Source organism: Poecilia reticulata, chromosome 17 (genome assembly GCF_904066995.2).
Source record: "Poecilia reticulata chromosome 17, P_reticulata-male-v2, whole genome shotgun sequence".
NCBI lineage: Eukaryota > Metazoa > Chordata > Actinopteri > Cyprinodontiformes > Poeciliidae > Poecilia > Poecilia reticulata.
The window spans coordinates 4,106,808-4,123,080 of record NC_088846.1 but is presented as its reverse complement, the minus strand read 5'-3'; the positions used below and the strand labels follow the sequence as shown (position 1 = coordinate 4,123,080).

Here is a 16,273-nt window from a genome sequence, read left to right as displayed (position 1 = left end):
ACCATTAGGTTGCTCCGTTCAGTTTCTCCACCCTTTTAAAGCAGCAGCATTATATTATATATATATATATATATATATATATATATATATATATATAATTTGTATAACAACTGAAGGAAACAGTTACTTGAATGTGCAATAAAATGGCACTATGTGCCTTGAAAACACACAATACTGCCCCTTTAAACTTCAGGTCATTTTTCAGCATTGTAAATCTTGTCAACTCCTTGAAGGTAGCAGGTAGCTAACCTGATGTTACTGTGGATTATCACCTCTGCTGCGCGGAAATTTAGTCATCAGCATGTAATGACACATACGTCTTCAGTCAGAGGCCCCTGCAGATTCGCTGAAATACTGACTGCTACTGGAGTCTTTCTTCCCAAAGCATCGCCATCCACAATGGCCCTGTAAATATACTTTAATAATTTCATTCCCCTTTGTGGTAAATAAAGTATTATTGATTTTGAATTGCGTTAAACAGCATCATTTGGGAGATTATAAGCGCTTGCTGTTAAATTCCTAAAATTTACAACAGATAATCTATTTTCATCATAGATTATGTAATGAATGTAGATATATGAACATCCAACAGGTTTAGAACACAAGCATTAACACAAAGTAGCAACTTGATGCAAAACATAGCTGCAATATACAAGACCACTAGATGTCAGCAGATCATCTAAAATAGACAGGTCTGTCCAGGAACCATCTGATGCCTTTTGTTGGCATCAGAGGGAAAAAAAACACTTTAAAGAAGAAATTGAAGATATTCTGTTTATTGTTGCATATTTACCCCATCATCCAGCTCATAAACAAACCCCGCAAAGAAAACCAATTCCTCTTCAAAAGCAGCCGCTGCAGAAACACACAGATTTCCATCAGAGCTCACATCCCACAATCGGTTTACTGTGAGCTCTTCACTGACGTGTGTCTCAGCAAAGCCGGGTGCGTTCGCTGAGGAAAGGGGATTCACTCTCTCTTACTGCATTTACTGCTGGTCACAACGGTAAGCGTCATAAAAATAATCATCTCACAACAATATCCGACAGACAAAAAGAGGAACGTTTATCTTAGCAAAAGATGATTCCTTTGTGAAATTGATTTTATGAACGTGTTTTAGGGTTTTAGTCGAGTGATCTGGTGAGATCCACGCAGACACACTGATTATAATCAGATACAAAAACAGTCATAGATCAATGATTGGAACAGCTGTCAAGCCCAGGTTGTATACAAACAGCTAAACAGTGACAGAAATCCAATGAAACAAAAAGCAACACTTTTGCCCACTTACCCAAAATAAAGTTCATTTTTTTGTAATTTAAAAGGACCATTTAAGTTCTATACATATAAAAAAAAAAAGGTATTTTTTTGTGTGTGCCTATATCCGGTCTAACTTCTCACTCAGAAACTCTTCAACGCTGTCTGTGTTCCACTTGGTGATGCTGAGCTCTTCAGCAATGTTCCCGTTATCATCCAGGAGCTTTAGGATGGGATCGGAGCCTCTGACGTACTGCGCCATGGAAACGGGAGACAGAAGACGGAAGTCATGTTAGAAACGCACATAAACGTTTGGTTGAAATAGATGATGATAGAAAATGATAAACAGCCAACACAAAAGTAGGGCTAAAAACGAGCGGATCAGTTGCGATTAATCAATTAATGAAGTAATCACCAACTAATTTAATGATTGATTAATCTTAACTGGAGAATACAGACATAAAAAATGCAATTTGGTGTGTAAAAATAAGTATTCAGAGCAGTAAAGCCAAAACGGTACAAAAAATATATACAAGATAAAATTGCTCAGTCTGCAAAAATGTTTCAGACAAAACTCCTCCAGTGGTACGGTTTTATCTTCACCCAGTCTAGCTAAAGGAATGTTTCATTTTAGACAATAAAATATTTTTATTTTAAAAAAGAATTGAATTATTTGTTTGTTTGCATTTTTGAATGTGTTTTTAATATTTAAAAAAGTGTTTAAATGGAATCTGGAGAATGTGCCATTTTTCAATCCGATTAATCAACCGTCAACCGAATAATCGATCACTAAAATAATCGTTAGTTGCAGCCCTACACAACAGGAAGAACATAACTCATCAGCGCTACCTTGATCTGAAGACCTTTAAACATCTTGGGCATCTCGCTCCTGACAAAAGCTGAGGGGAAAAAGCACAGGCAGAGGTCATAAGGACAGACGGACATCCTGAGAATGCAGCAGAAACAGCTGAGGGGACACAGCTGAGGTAACTAAACAACAGATGAACGTCCAACTTCTCTTTCCAGAACTTACCCTGGACTTGAGGGAACCTCCCCAGTTTTCATCCACACACCTCCAGGATTGCTCCGGCGTAGAGCTGCAGGGGGAAATTAAAAAATTAAAAAATAAAGAGGCGTGCATGAGGCTCTGCTGGAGGGGCGGAGCTTAGTGTGGAGGAGCAGAGCCATAAATAAGCCATGGCATCTTCTCCAAGGTCATTAACCAGCGAAGCTGTGCATATGCAGCAGGGCTGGCGGAAGATGAGCTTTTCAACAACCAACACCAGTTAGTCAGAAAAGATAAAGCGCTCAGTGACATGTCATTCACTTCTTCACATACATAGTGTTGGTTTTGATTAAATATATAGATAAGATGAGCCAATCAAAATTATCCATACTTTTATTGCCCATACTATTGGGCAATAAATTTATTAAGTCAATCAAATTGGCTTTTTAATGGAGATTTAATTTTTAGAAAAATTAAGATATATTTTCACTAATGTACCACTTTCACTTCATAGGTTCCTGTGTCTGTGTTTCCATAGACTGAAATAAAGGACCATCAATCCACCAGGGATTATTTTTGTAATGTCTCCTGATGCTGGGATACGTGGAAGGAGTTGTGTGTGTTAATACACACAACAACAGAACATTTTGACTTGTCCACTTGTAGCTTTGGCGTCATTGAATTTGGACTACAAATTCAATGAAATAAAAATAGATTCACAAAACCGACTAGCTACAAGCCCATAAAGTTGTTTAAAAGTTCCACAACAAATACTGTGATGGAAACTGTTCAAAAAATGTAACGGGGAAAAGAGAAAACTCAACAGATTGAAAAATATGACCCAGACGGAATATAAAGATATAAACGCAGCACTGGGAGAGACTGAATGGACCTTACCACAGGGCCCGTGTTTGATTGGCTAATGCCTATTTTACATCACAGCGCAGCTATCACGTGGGTTACCGTCTCACAAACTCATGCTAATGTACATTGTGGACTAGCAGACCGACAGAAAGTTTTTGCGTCAGGACTTGAAAAAAAATGGTTCTCCGTCAGTGTGGTATCTGTACAGGCGATGTCAGGTATCCTGATCGTGTTTGTGGAACTAAAATTCACAGATTTCCAAAATCTGAAACGGAATACCTTGCTTGGATTAACGCTTGTGCACGACCGCATTTGCAGCTCAACCGTCATCGGATCAATAAGAACAAAGGAGTGTCTGCTGGCGTAAGTATTATTGCTTTGCTTTCTTTGTGTTTAGTGAATGAAAAAAAAAAAGTCAATAAACATCCATTATGAAAACCTTTTAGCTAAGTACAGCATAATGGCAGTACCGATACAACTTCTACATCCTAAAGCCTGTCTGTTACAGCCTTACGTTAGCTGAAAAGATCAATATGCAATGTGTACCGTATGTGACATACATTAAAGATTTTATTTCACCTGAAAAGGCTTTTTACTAAACTGTAATCATGTTAACTACGCTAGCACCGAGTACCGTGTATAAGTCCTAGGCACATGCGAACCCTTAAAGCCATGAATGTCTGACTTACCCAGCCTTGCAAGAACAATAGGCATCAGTGATCTTGTCCACAGCTATATTTATGCTGAGGGTGAGAGAATCTGATGTTTTTCTCATCGACCGGTAGCATTTAGCTGCAACTCGCACAATGTTGGAGGCATCGCGTAGCTAAAACACCTTGATGTCATCCAAAAAAGATGACATGAACTTGTTGGTTCCCTTGTCCATTGTCGTGGCTGATATTTTGTGAGAATCCGGCAGAAATGCTAAACTAATCGACTCAGAAATACTCTGCAGAGTCAGTCAAAACGAAAAATGCCATAGAAGCTAAGTTCTGCAAGGCTGTTAATGTGAGACATGAAGTCACGTGGGACTTCCGAGGGGCGTTTCTGGGCGGAGCTTGGTAAGGTCCATTCAGTTTTCCTGCACTGCTACAGACTCCAAGAGCACAACAATATGTATTTAAGGGGTAAAAAAAAAAGCTGATTTTGCATGATATGTCCCCTTTATGAAAAGAAAGGGAGGAGAAAAAAATCAGTTCAAATCAGAAATCAGATTTAATATAGGGGAAAAAAAGGATTTTATGTTTAAGCCACAAGTCACATCTCATTTATCAGTGACTCTCATTAGCGACAGGCAAAATATAAGCAGAAAGATGTGATTTTGAGCGTTCTTTAAACGTATCAAAACTAACCAACAGCATGTTCTTAGACGCATTTCTATTAAGGTTATAAGAGATCTGATGAGGACAACTTGAAAACGGTATCAGCCAGAAGCCTTCATGATGGGTCTCCAGAATATATATGGCAGAATTAAAAATGTGCATTTATGAATGAAAATGTCTGTATTCCGGCGTTTCTCATAAAAGGTCATCACGCAGCAGGCTTCCACGCTCTGAAATGCACGTCTCACAGGTTTTATCATCGATTGTTCTCCAAAGAGGCCTGAAAGACGGAGATAAGTCAGGTTAGCTGAGGGGCAGCGCCGCAAACCAGCTGAACTCTACCTGCTCACTAACCAGCAGGGCTCTGCAGAGAGCCTAATGACTCGCCACTCATGTCCAATCCAACAAATAAACAAATTCCTAAGGGACATTATTGTTGCTGTCTGAGGGGGAAATGTGCTGAGAGGCAGTGTGGTTTCTACAGGTACAATAGGGGACAAAGGGAGGGGAGAGGGGGCAGCAGGAGGCAGCCGATTGCTCTTCAAGTGACAGTTTTTACTCAAATCGTGAGGAGGAGGAAGAGGTAATCTTGGCTCTAAGCGTCTCTCTGGAATAGAGTTATCATCAAGAGGTGTAATGAGGTGTTCACAACACTTCTGAGAAGGTGCTGTTGCTAGGATACTATACACGCGCTCCAGGGGATTTGCTTAAATCAAAAGAGAGAAGAAAAAAAAAAAAAGAATGCCGTTTTCCCACCATCAGTCAACTGTGTGTTTATCCATCAGAGCTCAGCGAGGGTTGCTCTGATTCCTGCTGTAATCACAGAGGGGATCGCCACGGAGACGTTCCCGGGGCAAAACCTGCCGATTCAGCCCGTCACAGGGGCGTTAACAGAGGCTGGTAAAGCTTTGTCGTGCTGGAATCTCACAGCAGCTGCGTTTCCGTTACAAATGTGTGCAAAATCTTGTCAGTATTGCAGTAATGCCGAAACCCCCCACAATTTCACAATTGCGGCGTTTCCATTAAATAAGAAACACAGTTGAAAATCACATGTGAAAAAGCTTGTTCACGCGATAAGTCATTAAAAAACATCATCCTTGTACTAGTTCCCATCTTCTTCTTCAGGGTTTGCGCCAGTAGCAACATCCGGTTGTTGATCATGTGACTTGTGATGTGAAATAAATGATTCCCTTTTGCAAAATAAACCAATTTCATGCTTCCATTAAGTTAATTTAATTTCGCAACGTCAAACTGTGCAGATCTATGGTCACAGGAGTCGCAGCTGATCAGACGGCTCAGAGATGATGCACAGCTGCAGAGTGTCAACAAACCCACAGAGGGCAAACTGAGCTTCTTTTAGTAGCGGCAGAATGCTAAAGAATGTGGCCCTCTGTCAATAAAAGCTGATGGATTCTGACAGATCGTCCTGCATTCCTTACTCGGTCTTCAGTTTGCACCTCCGACATTGTAAACTATTCTTATTTTTACAGGCATTCCCTCTGTTCTCTAAATAAGCTCTCGTGTAGCCCACCCCGGCCCTCTCCCTGCTTTACCTTGCGTGATTCCATCTGAGCCTCCTGATGGCAGCACTGCCGGCAGACGGGCTGCAGCTTGGCGAGGCTGAACTCCCCCAGCAGGTCGCAGGAGCTGCACAGGAGGTTACTGGAGAAGCCCAGCTCCCTGCAGGCCTCGGACGACAGCTCGGCCCCGTACGCAGACAGCTGCAGGGACATGCAGGTTAGATGAGGAGGAGATTCAATTAGGAACTGAATATGTTCATCATACAGTCTCATGTGTGACTCGGTCTGTGTGAGAATGACACTGGTAGGAAAAGGTTTGACTCAGTTTTAAGATGAGTTTTATCACCTTTAAGAACCATTTAAAGCTAACCTCAAGTGTACAAAAACATACAACATATGTCAGTCTATTTATTAGACAAACCACTCCAAAATGTTCAAATTATGTTTAGCAACAATTAAAATTTCTGTCTAACATTACCAAATATCAGTGTATAATCAGGACAGTTGATGACCCGGTTTTTGCCAACCACCAGCTTTTTGGACATATGGCCCCTGATGTTTGATTTTACAATATTTAGCTATAAAGAGTCGTTAATAGTCAACTTTAGAGTTTTTCACACCTGATAATCCGGTAGACTCTGGTCAAATGGGGACCAAAATTGTGACATTTGTTCCATTTTCATTCGCTGCGGTTCAAATTCATATGGCACTGTAAACTAATTGAAAAAAAAAAACTGTTCCCCTCCTCGACTGTGGTGGCGCTGCACTAAGGACCACTGAAGCAAATGACATTAAAACCTCTGAAGACGACTTCCATCTTCATAAAATGTAAATAAAAATGGAGTGATGTCAGATCTTAGTGGTTGTAGGATTTCTTTTGTCTTTGGTAAAAGATCACGAGCCAAACCCCCAACCCTTCTCATGCTAGCACTAGAATCCCACTTTTGTTTGTTTTGGTTGTATTTACCCAGAATGCCCTGCGCTATACTGCACTTCCTGCTTTTGGAGACATCCACACAACCCTTACACATTCACACCTGATCAAAACAAACCAGACTTTATAGACAAAAGAAATGGAACTTTAAACAGGACTGGTGTGAATGCACCCTTAGTGATTGTAGATGTGAAATGGGGGTACAAAGGGAGGTGGGACAATTGGCCCTTTACTACCTAAACCTGATAACGATCTGATCATTTTCATACATGTATGAATGCACTAGCTTTTGACCAGCACCACAAACTAAGACATGAGAATTTGCGCCAATAAACTACTGCAAATCACACATTTATTTGCTTTTTGTAGGTCTGGACTATCAAGATGCCACAGAATAAGATTACAATGCCTTTTAAAATAAGAATATAAAACAAACCTAGAAGCTCATCACCAAATTAGTTAAGATGGTGATGGTCACTCCAAACAAAGTCAATAAGTCTTTATTGGCCATGTCTAACTCAAGTCATAAAATTTTAGGGGTGTTAAAAAAAAATAAAAAATTACATACGTCACAATATAAGTTTGGTTATTATAAGCAATCTTAAACAAGAAAACTTAATGAGGGAAAACGAGAAATACGTATTTTAAGACTTTTTTTGGCTCGTTACATTTATTGAACAGTAATTTAGTCAGAAAACAGGATGGAGAAAGAAGAGGAAGACATGCAGCGAATGGCACCACGCCTGGAATCGAACCCAGGACTTTGTGCGCGCGCACTTTATGTTTTTCAAAAAGTGACCACAAAATAACCGATTTCAACTGCATAGTCTCGTGCCCTGAACTCTTTTTTTATTTTTTTACTTTGATATTAAAATTGAAGATGTTGTCCTTGAATATTTTGTACGGACTTCAATGACTTGCAAATACGTCACTTTGTAAATATTTTGGACAAATTAAGCTTGTGAGCTAAAGTGCACTCACAAAACAACTGTTTGGTGTATTTGGTGTTATAAAACGTCATTAGATAGAAAAACATTTCCGATCGCAAAAAATATCCCAACAGTAAATTATGTTTCTTGTCATCTTGTTTGGTTAGCTGTGTCCAGCAACACGTCAGCTTCTGAGGCGCTCCACTCATTTATTTTCATTTTCAGTTCACAGAAAGGCGAAGTGTATGTTAACACTTCATAAAAGATCTCCTTTAATTTTCGGTATACGACGACACTGTAGAGTACGAGCGCCCTCTCCGTGCCATGTAACTTTAACACTAAACATTATTTCAAATCTCAGTTGTAGTTTAGCTTTTATACAGATTGAGTGAATTTGGAACACCGGAAGTCAAATGTTAACGTTGCTACTCGGCGCCAAAAAACTGTAAATGAACTGTTCAGTTAATTTCTGATAACAACATCCTCCAGATTTACAGTGTCTAAAGAATAAGCTCAATTTCTCCTCTTGGCTCGTAGCAGTTCATTGGAAGAGCCACGTCATGAAGAGACTCCTGGAACAACAGGATGCGGTACTCGGAACTGAACGATGGACTGTAAGCGGCTGGTAGCGACTGTGAGCTTGTAGGGAGTCTCCCTATGCCTAACACCGGCTCTCTCGGCGTTAATAAACTCACCGTCTGCAGCAACGACAACAGCCACAGTAGGTACACCTCTCCCGACATTTTGCAACCTGGTTTGTTAGCGAAACTACTACAAGGGTCCTTTAGTATTTCACTCAGGAAAAGCTACATTCGCCTGAGTAATGCGCAGTTTGAAAAATATATTTGTCTTTTATTTTTTTCAGCTTATTGTTAGAAAATAAACACTGTCGCTTGAAAAATGTTGTTTTATTTTTTTAAATAAAAATTTCATTTTTTATTCCTTTTATTTTGTAAATTTCTTTCATATTTTCTATGTTGGCATTAACCAAAGCCGACTAAAAATCTCTTCCTTGTCTTTATTGAATTTCGAGGATTATGAAAAGAGGGCGACACCTGTCGTCTGGTTGAGGTAAATCAGATGAAACTGTCCAATCCGGATTGAATAGGCAGGGATAGTGGACGAATGGAAAGCCACTGCTGGCTGGTGGACTGCTCATTCATCCAATAGTCTGGGTGGCAAATAGGGGTAATGTGTCCGTAGTGCGGTGGTAGCCACACTCGGTGTGATAGGGGACACTGGCAACACCGACTGGTACCAGTCTGGTTCCCCAATCCGACTGGAAAAGTTCGCATTCTGCTCAAATCTATTGGGTTTTGAGACGATTTACAACCCGGGACAATTAATGAAGCATGGGGATCTACCATTTGAGGTGACTGGAGGATCTAGATGTTACAAGATATCCACACACACGCTCCTGAGAAACGACAGAGAGAGAGACAGAGGGCCATGCTCACACTCCCCAGCCGCTGAGTAAACCCCCCGCCGCAGCCGCTGTTTGTTTCGGTGTTGTCTCTTCCGAGGATGGAGTGACCAAATCCCTCTCCGGATGATTTGATGGGGCTGCTCAGAGTCATTATGCCGCCCAAGTTGCAGCTTCTGGCGCTGCTTGCGTTCGCAGTGGCCATGTTCTTCCTGGAGAACCAGATCCAGAAGCTGGAGGAGTCCCGGGGAAAGCTCGGTAAGTTGAAGCGATCCCGACGGAACGCGGCCCCAAAACGGGATCGCAGCACGGCGTGAGGAGAAATGCGGGCGAGCCCTCATTGTTGTGCATGTGGGTCAGTTAGAGACGCGAGCTGCGCCTCATCCATCAAGTATGCTTCGTCTTGTTCCTCAGAAAATGGCACACAGGCTTTCATTATTTACTGATGCAGGAGATACTGAACTTTGCATGACTGATATGAACATCTTTTACTCGGCATAGGGATTGGTGAACTGAACGATAAGTCAGGGAGGAGCAATTCCGTGGTTTAGTACAGAATAAGGGACAGCAGGTCGCAGTGGTTTCCATCACTGATTGATCGGTACTAAGTGACATCCACTGATGTCTTGGTCCATCTTAAAGGCAACATACTTTTAAGGTATGATCCCTAACGCATCTATACTTCCAACAATACATAGCTGGTTGTTGAAGTGGATTTCCACTGTAATATTTCACTAAATATATTTTAAAGAAGTGCTCTGAAAAAAAAAAAAAAACTTCCAGCAAATTCTGTTTTGTGTGTATTTGGGTCATGACATCACAAGAGGCAAAAGAATCAAGCTGATGTTGTGTTTGCTCTCATAAGCAGGAATTTTTGAGTTTCCAATCGAGAAATACCCTAGAGTCAGAATTCTACTTGAGAAGGTCGGAGCTTATCACCAAAAAGCCTTAAGTTTAGTGTCCAATATGGCGGGTGCCATATTGGATTTGAGCAGTGGCACACACGGTGCAGTAAAATGTGAACATTCCTTCAGTGTTTGAGCTCATATGTATTATTGTAGTTCGTAGCACCGCAATGATTAACAAATCTAATCCGACTTGCAACCAGAACACGCTCACCTCCAGCGTTCTGAAGAGATCCAATGCAGTTTGATGGTATTTCTGCTCAGAAGTGGGATTTTCAGTCAGAAATGAAACATTTCCCCATCTGAGGTCTAAAATCCGAACAGATATGGCCTTTCCTTTTTTCAACTGTACAACATCTACTGCAGACATGTCTTTTCATCATTCCCTTCATCGCTATCAGTTTGTATTGCTGCTACAGCGATTAGCTAACTACTAGCAGATCCCACGGCTTCTCCACTTGCAACTGGAATATGCTTGATTCAGGTGTGATGCCATTCCGACTTCCAAGATAAACCAAATCTGCCACCAATAAACACCACGGTGGAGGAGGAAGGAAGATTAGACACCTCTGAACAGGGAATCCAATTTAAAAACTCGCAAACACAGTGAGCAAGAAAACCAAGAAAAGGCAATCAATTGTGATCAGCTGCCTTACGTGATGTCATCAGAGGCATGCAGATGTGGAAGCTTGGTTTTTGGAAAAGAGGAATTTAACTTGATTAAGTTACAATTTACACCAAAATAACAAAATAAAAGAAAAAAAGTGAATTTGTTTGCAGAAAAGTCTGACTGCCATGTTTAATACAGCCCAGTTCACAGCATGTTTACTTCTGCTTCATGTTGAAACCGTTAGAAGTTTTCCGGCTCCTGATTAATGTTTGAACTGCTGGAGGAAAACATTTCAATAATAATTTGGCCTGCCACCGTAACAAATTTTGCTGGGCAATAAATTGTCCAAGAAACAATTACGATAAACGATAATATCGCAGTTTGGAGACCGTCTTCAACTAAAATAATGATGATGGCACAAAAATAAGAATGCAAGACTACAATTTAATTTTGCGCACAGCATTCCACACTGCAACTGGAAGACATTTTAAATAGAAAACAAAGACAATAAATAAAACGAACATAAAAACACACACACAAGTGAAACCACACATAAAAAAAGATAATGATGTCCCTGGAAACAAAATCGCCTTTCAAAATATATTAACCATCAGAACGGAAATTATAATTTATTAATTATATATTATGCAGTTAATTGATTAATTGCCTATTGAGACAGGCTTGGTAATAACCTGGATTTGTGGGGACACTGCAAATCCTCCCCTGCCCCCTTTACCAAATTCTCCTCTGATTAAAAGAAAAAAAAAAACGTGGCCGGCGGTGCCCTCTGAAATCTCATCGCCAGCTCCCACGGGGGTTCAAATCCCAGAAAAGATCTGGGACGTTGCAGGATTATCTGTGCAGCGCCTCTACTGAGGGGATTTTTGAGGAGCAGCAGCAGCAGACCTGAGCAGTGGTTGTGAAGGGTGGAGCCGAGGCGTCTCGGAGGGATTCACGCCACATCCGAGCTGTTTTTGATGAGAACGCGAGTCTGGCGCAGAGGAGATTCCAGACCGGTAGCGTTCAGGCAAGTTCCAGCAGGAGCAGCGCAGGTGTGACCGGTCACAGCTGGGATGTATTCCGGTTAGGTGCTGCAGCCTCAGGGCTCTTACTCTGAAGGGTCACAACAACACTTGGAAAAACTTTCAGAGACGCGCTGCCTTCAGTCGATCAGACTGCAGCTCCACCTATATGACTGTTTGATTTACAAACACAAGCTGCGTTTCCATTCACCACAGCATTGTGCAACTTGACATCTCAAAAATATATTTGTTTAAAAGAAACATGGCAGTCTAAAAAAACCTTTGTGTTTAGATAAAAGATTTTGCCACTAGGATGGCGTGTTTTTTTTGTTGTTTTGTTTTTTTGGCCATATCAAAATTTGGTTTATTTTGTGAAACTGTAATGGAAACCATTTTTTTTTTTTGCATCTCACAATCACACAATCAACGACCGGATGTTGCCTCTGGCACAAACTACAAAGAAGAAGACGACAGGAAGTAGTTGGAGGATGATAGTGCAGCGTGTTTTTTAGTTACTGCGTTAACAAACTAACAAACAAATAATAACTATAATTTAACTACACGGGATAAGTAGGAGACATAAATGAATGCACAGGTCAGGCAACCGGTCAGAACCTGCACCTGTAGTCCTCTCTGTTGATGGAAACGCTCCTGGTGCTGAAGTGAGTGAGAGAGAGAGAAATATCCCAAAGAGAAAAACTCTGAACTGTTTCCACTTTTGCACGAGCCACACATGTTGCCCCGTTGCTTTCTGAGACAGCGAGGGGATAATGAATGTTTCTGCAAGACAGACTGATGAAGCTGTTAGCGTTGCCTGTCGTGTCTGAAAAGGTCATCGGCGGCACAAAGACATCCTGGGCGAATCGGTAACACCTCTGCTTCCCACGCCGGGCCCTGTTGATGCGCAGCTTACACATCTATTTATATTTCCTGCTCTCCCACACAGTTGTTTTCCTTGTGGCAGATCAGAGCTGTGCAGGGTCAGACAGAAGATGATGGAGTCTGTCTGGGCTCATACGAGCTGAGCTCGGCTTCGGGAGACGAATGCGCGGCCTTATCGGCCTGAGGAAGGCAAAAACACCTCGGCTGGTTCAGGACACATGGTCACATAGACCAAAAAGTAAAGTTTAATTGTGCAGTGAATGGAAAATTATACAGTTTTCATGTCTGCTTACTTCTTACCTACGTGTAAATTTCTGCCTTTAGTGAAAAATTTCAAAAAACACATCAACCTGCTCCTGTTGGCACAACTTGAACACATCAACAGTTTTTTCCATTGTCGCATCAGATTGTTTTTATTTTTTTTAAAGCTATAATTAACCGTCACTGCGCTGAGGGAAGCAGCTTTGTCGTCCATCGTTGTTGTTGGCGGATGTCGCTTGTGTGTCAGGTTTGCGGGCGTACCAAAAACGCGCAAATACAACAATTCCAGCCAGAACCTTTGTATGTAAAAAAAAAAAAAAAAAGGAAAGCGATTAATTGAGTTAACATTTTTTATGTTAAAATCAACATAACGAATTAATCGAAATAACTTGTTAAAGTTCTGACCCTAGTTAGCGTGATTAAATGTCTCTCTAATTTGATTCTTCAGATACAATTAGAGCTGTAAACCAAGACTTGGAGGATGTCATAAATTTGTATTTTTTTTCCTAGTTGTCACCAAAAAACTCCATAAAATCAAAAAATCAAACAGTGGGCCAGTATTTGCAGATTCGCTTATTTGTGTGTTTGTTTTTTCGTGGAACGTAGCTCCAAATTATTTGCGGATAATTATCGTGTTTGCAAAGTTTTTTCTAAAATATTCCAAAGAAAATGCAACTTTGACAATAAATGCCTAGGCGCCATGCTACAGAGCAACCAATCCACAATCGCCACTCATTTTCCTTGGCGCTGATTGGCTGAACCACAAGAGCAGAGATACAGATGTCAGCTTCTGAGGTAGCGCTGAGATGTTTTCCACTGTGTGTGTAATCTTGCATAATTTGATATATTTGGTGTGTGAACTTTAAGATAGGCAGTTATAAGTAATAAGTCAAAGCTATGACTATTGGGTTGAATTTTAAACCAAATTTTGAATGAAATATATTACAGCTGTTGTCTTAACTGTAACAGACTTTTCTCCTGCTGGAGATATCAGGACGTCTGCATGGACAGGTTAGCTCTATCGTTCACCTCCTCCTTCAAAAACCTCCACACACTCACCTTTACTGCTGGAAATGAACCCGAGAGGCGCTCCCCTCGCCGCCCACCACCACAAGAATCTGTTGACTTGGCAAGAAAACTCTCTGATGGATGACCGGAGCAGGCAAACGTCTGTGTATGAGAGCAGAGAGTTATGTGGGGGCTGATGGTCACGATGCTGACGGCCCGCCACGCTGCCCGCTCCCATTACCAGGTACGCCTGCTGTAGATCCATCTGTGCCACGCTGCAAGGCTGCACACGGACCATTAAAAGGGACAGGTGGTGTCCAAACCCACATGGAGTTTCCACAAATCATCTCGACACACCATGATGAAGCTGGAAACTACAGCGCATTGTTAGGTTACAATGAAGGCATCTACAGAGAGGACTTCTATGTTGTTGCTATTTTTTTCACACACACAAAAAAATTAGCAAACAAATGTTAATATCAGACAAATATAACTTAAGTAAATACAAAAAAAAATTTTTAACAATAATTTGCTTTATTGAGGAAATAAAAACAATCAAAAACATCCTGGCCCTTTAAAAAAAAAAATCGCAATTTCACATTTGCAGCATTTCCATTAAATAAAAAAATGGGAGAATGCGGTGTTTTTGGGAAAATTTAGTATGATTTTACAGAAGAGTTGTGGATTCAACACGTTGGATTGACACAAAACATTTTATGAATTGATGCTGTGAGAGCTCTGGTGGAGCCAGCTGGACTTTGTTAGAAAAAATAACAAAAACAAATCATCATCCTCCTACCTCTTCCTGTCGTCTTCTTCCTCGTTTTCGCCAGTAGTAACATCTGTCTGTTGATCACATGACTGGTGTGATGCCAAAAATTGCTAAATAGACATATGTCACTGTTTTGCGGTATTTGACTAGTTTGATATGTCAGCCTAACGCAGAAACTTGGGGTTTGACGAGTGAAGCTGAACCAAAAAATGAGGTTCATTGCAGTTAACATTGCAGTTAAAGGAGGCAGTCATATTTTCAAATAAGTAAGTAAATGGATGACTAAAATTGTGATCTGAAAACTGCCTTTTGTATTTTCTCAGGTGAATATAAAAATCTGGTCTGAAGCATGAATATGTAAAGCAAAAAAATTAAATAAAATGGAAGGTAGAAACTAAAGGATTATTTATGATTGAACCAATTATTAATCATGTTAGTCATCTGTTTGATGTAAAACAATAAGCTCCCTCTCTTTTCTGTCTTGCTTTGTTGGATTGATTGCTCTCTTTAATTCCCACAACTTGACTCTTTTGTTTTTCAGACATTTTGTTACGCCTGAAATAAAGTCTGTAGAGCCTAAGATTACAGCTCCTGTTTTGTTTAGTTTTTTAGCCTAGTTTTTTCTCCTCTAGCAGTGTGAGATTGTGTTGCTGCACAGGTTGGTTAATTCCTCACATTACACACCTCCTGCAGGGCATATGACCTCTGATTTGCTCCGACTATTCATCATCTGAACGTTGGCTGCGATGCATTTGGCATTGGTAACTTCCAAAAGTCCTGCAGCGGGCCTAATCCAATATTCTGGTAGCATTGTACACCGGCTGCTCACAGGTTTGGTAGAAAGGAGGAAGGAAATAAAGGAAATAAAGATTCTTCATTACAGAGCTGTAGATTTGAATTCATGGCTTGACGGTCCTTGCTAAGATTGCTGTTACCTTTCCCATATTTCAAACAGTTTAAGGTGAATTGAATGAATTTATTACTTCAAACTGACGTTTCAAATCAGCATTTAGAAGTAAATGAGATTCAAGAAGTCTGCATATAGCAGTCACTTTGTTGAAACTGAAGGAGTTAGTGAGCCTGAGGCAGCTGTGTGAGAAGGAGCGATGCACCAATCACAGATTTTTGCGGCGGATTTCTAATTACCGAGTCTGAAAAGATCTAACCTAGCTTAGCATCTTTCTTTCTTTAATGCAAAACTTGATCTGGAGTTGAGCAACCAGATCATTTCAAATGATTAAACATTTAATATTTGAGTGAATAAGCTCTGATTTACTGTAATGTGGTAGCTTGTTCAATCATTCAATAATTTACTGAAACTTTCCAAAAGACTTGGAGAATTAATATCCAGTGATGGACCAAAGTTGTCGTTGCACACCTGTCAGCATGACTGAACCCCAGAAAGTGATTTTTTTGAAACAGACCTTCACGCATGGTTTCAGCTTTATAGTTTTTGAATGTTCTTAACTCTTCTGATTCTGCCAGACATCATTATATTTAAGCTGTTAAGAGATGCATTCTGGGTACAGAATAAATGTCATCAGCTGCATTGCATCAT

General features: G+C 40.6%; 2 protein-coding genes across 2 annotated transcripts in view; one reads left to right on the top strand and one right to left on the bottom strand.

Annotated features, from left to right (window-relative positions):
* Positions 1-760: 760 nt before the first annotated feature.
* On the bottom strand, positions 761-8,659 carry selenof (selenoprotein F). Its single transcript, XM_008433349.2, has 5 exons — positions 8,528-8,659; positions 6,003-6,170; positions 2,291-2,354; positions 2,107-2,156; positions 761-1,510 (listed from the first exon to the last, which is right to left on the bottom strand). Exons 1-5 carry the CDS (start codon positions 8,573-8,575, stop codon positions 1,379-1,381), a joined length of 462 nt encoding a protein of 153 aa, XP_008431571.2. The 5' UTR covers positions 8,576-8,659; the 3' UTR covers positions 761-1,378.
* Positions 8,660-8,951: 292 nt separating this feature from the next.
* The window catches only part of hs2st1a (heparan sulfate 2-O-sulfotransferase 1a), a 47,639-nt gene continuing 40,317 nt past the window's right edge, over positions 8,952-16,273 (top strand). The window contains exon 1 of the mRNA XM_008433350.3: positions 8,952-9,513. Coding sequence (XP_008431572.1) covers positions 9,390-9,513 — 124 coding nt within the window. The 5' untranslated portion in view covers positions 8,952-9,389. The remainder of the gene's footprint in view (positions 9,514-16,273) is intronic.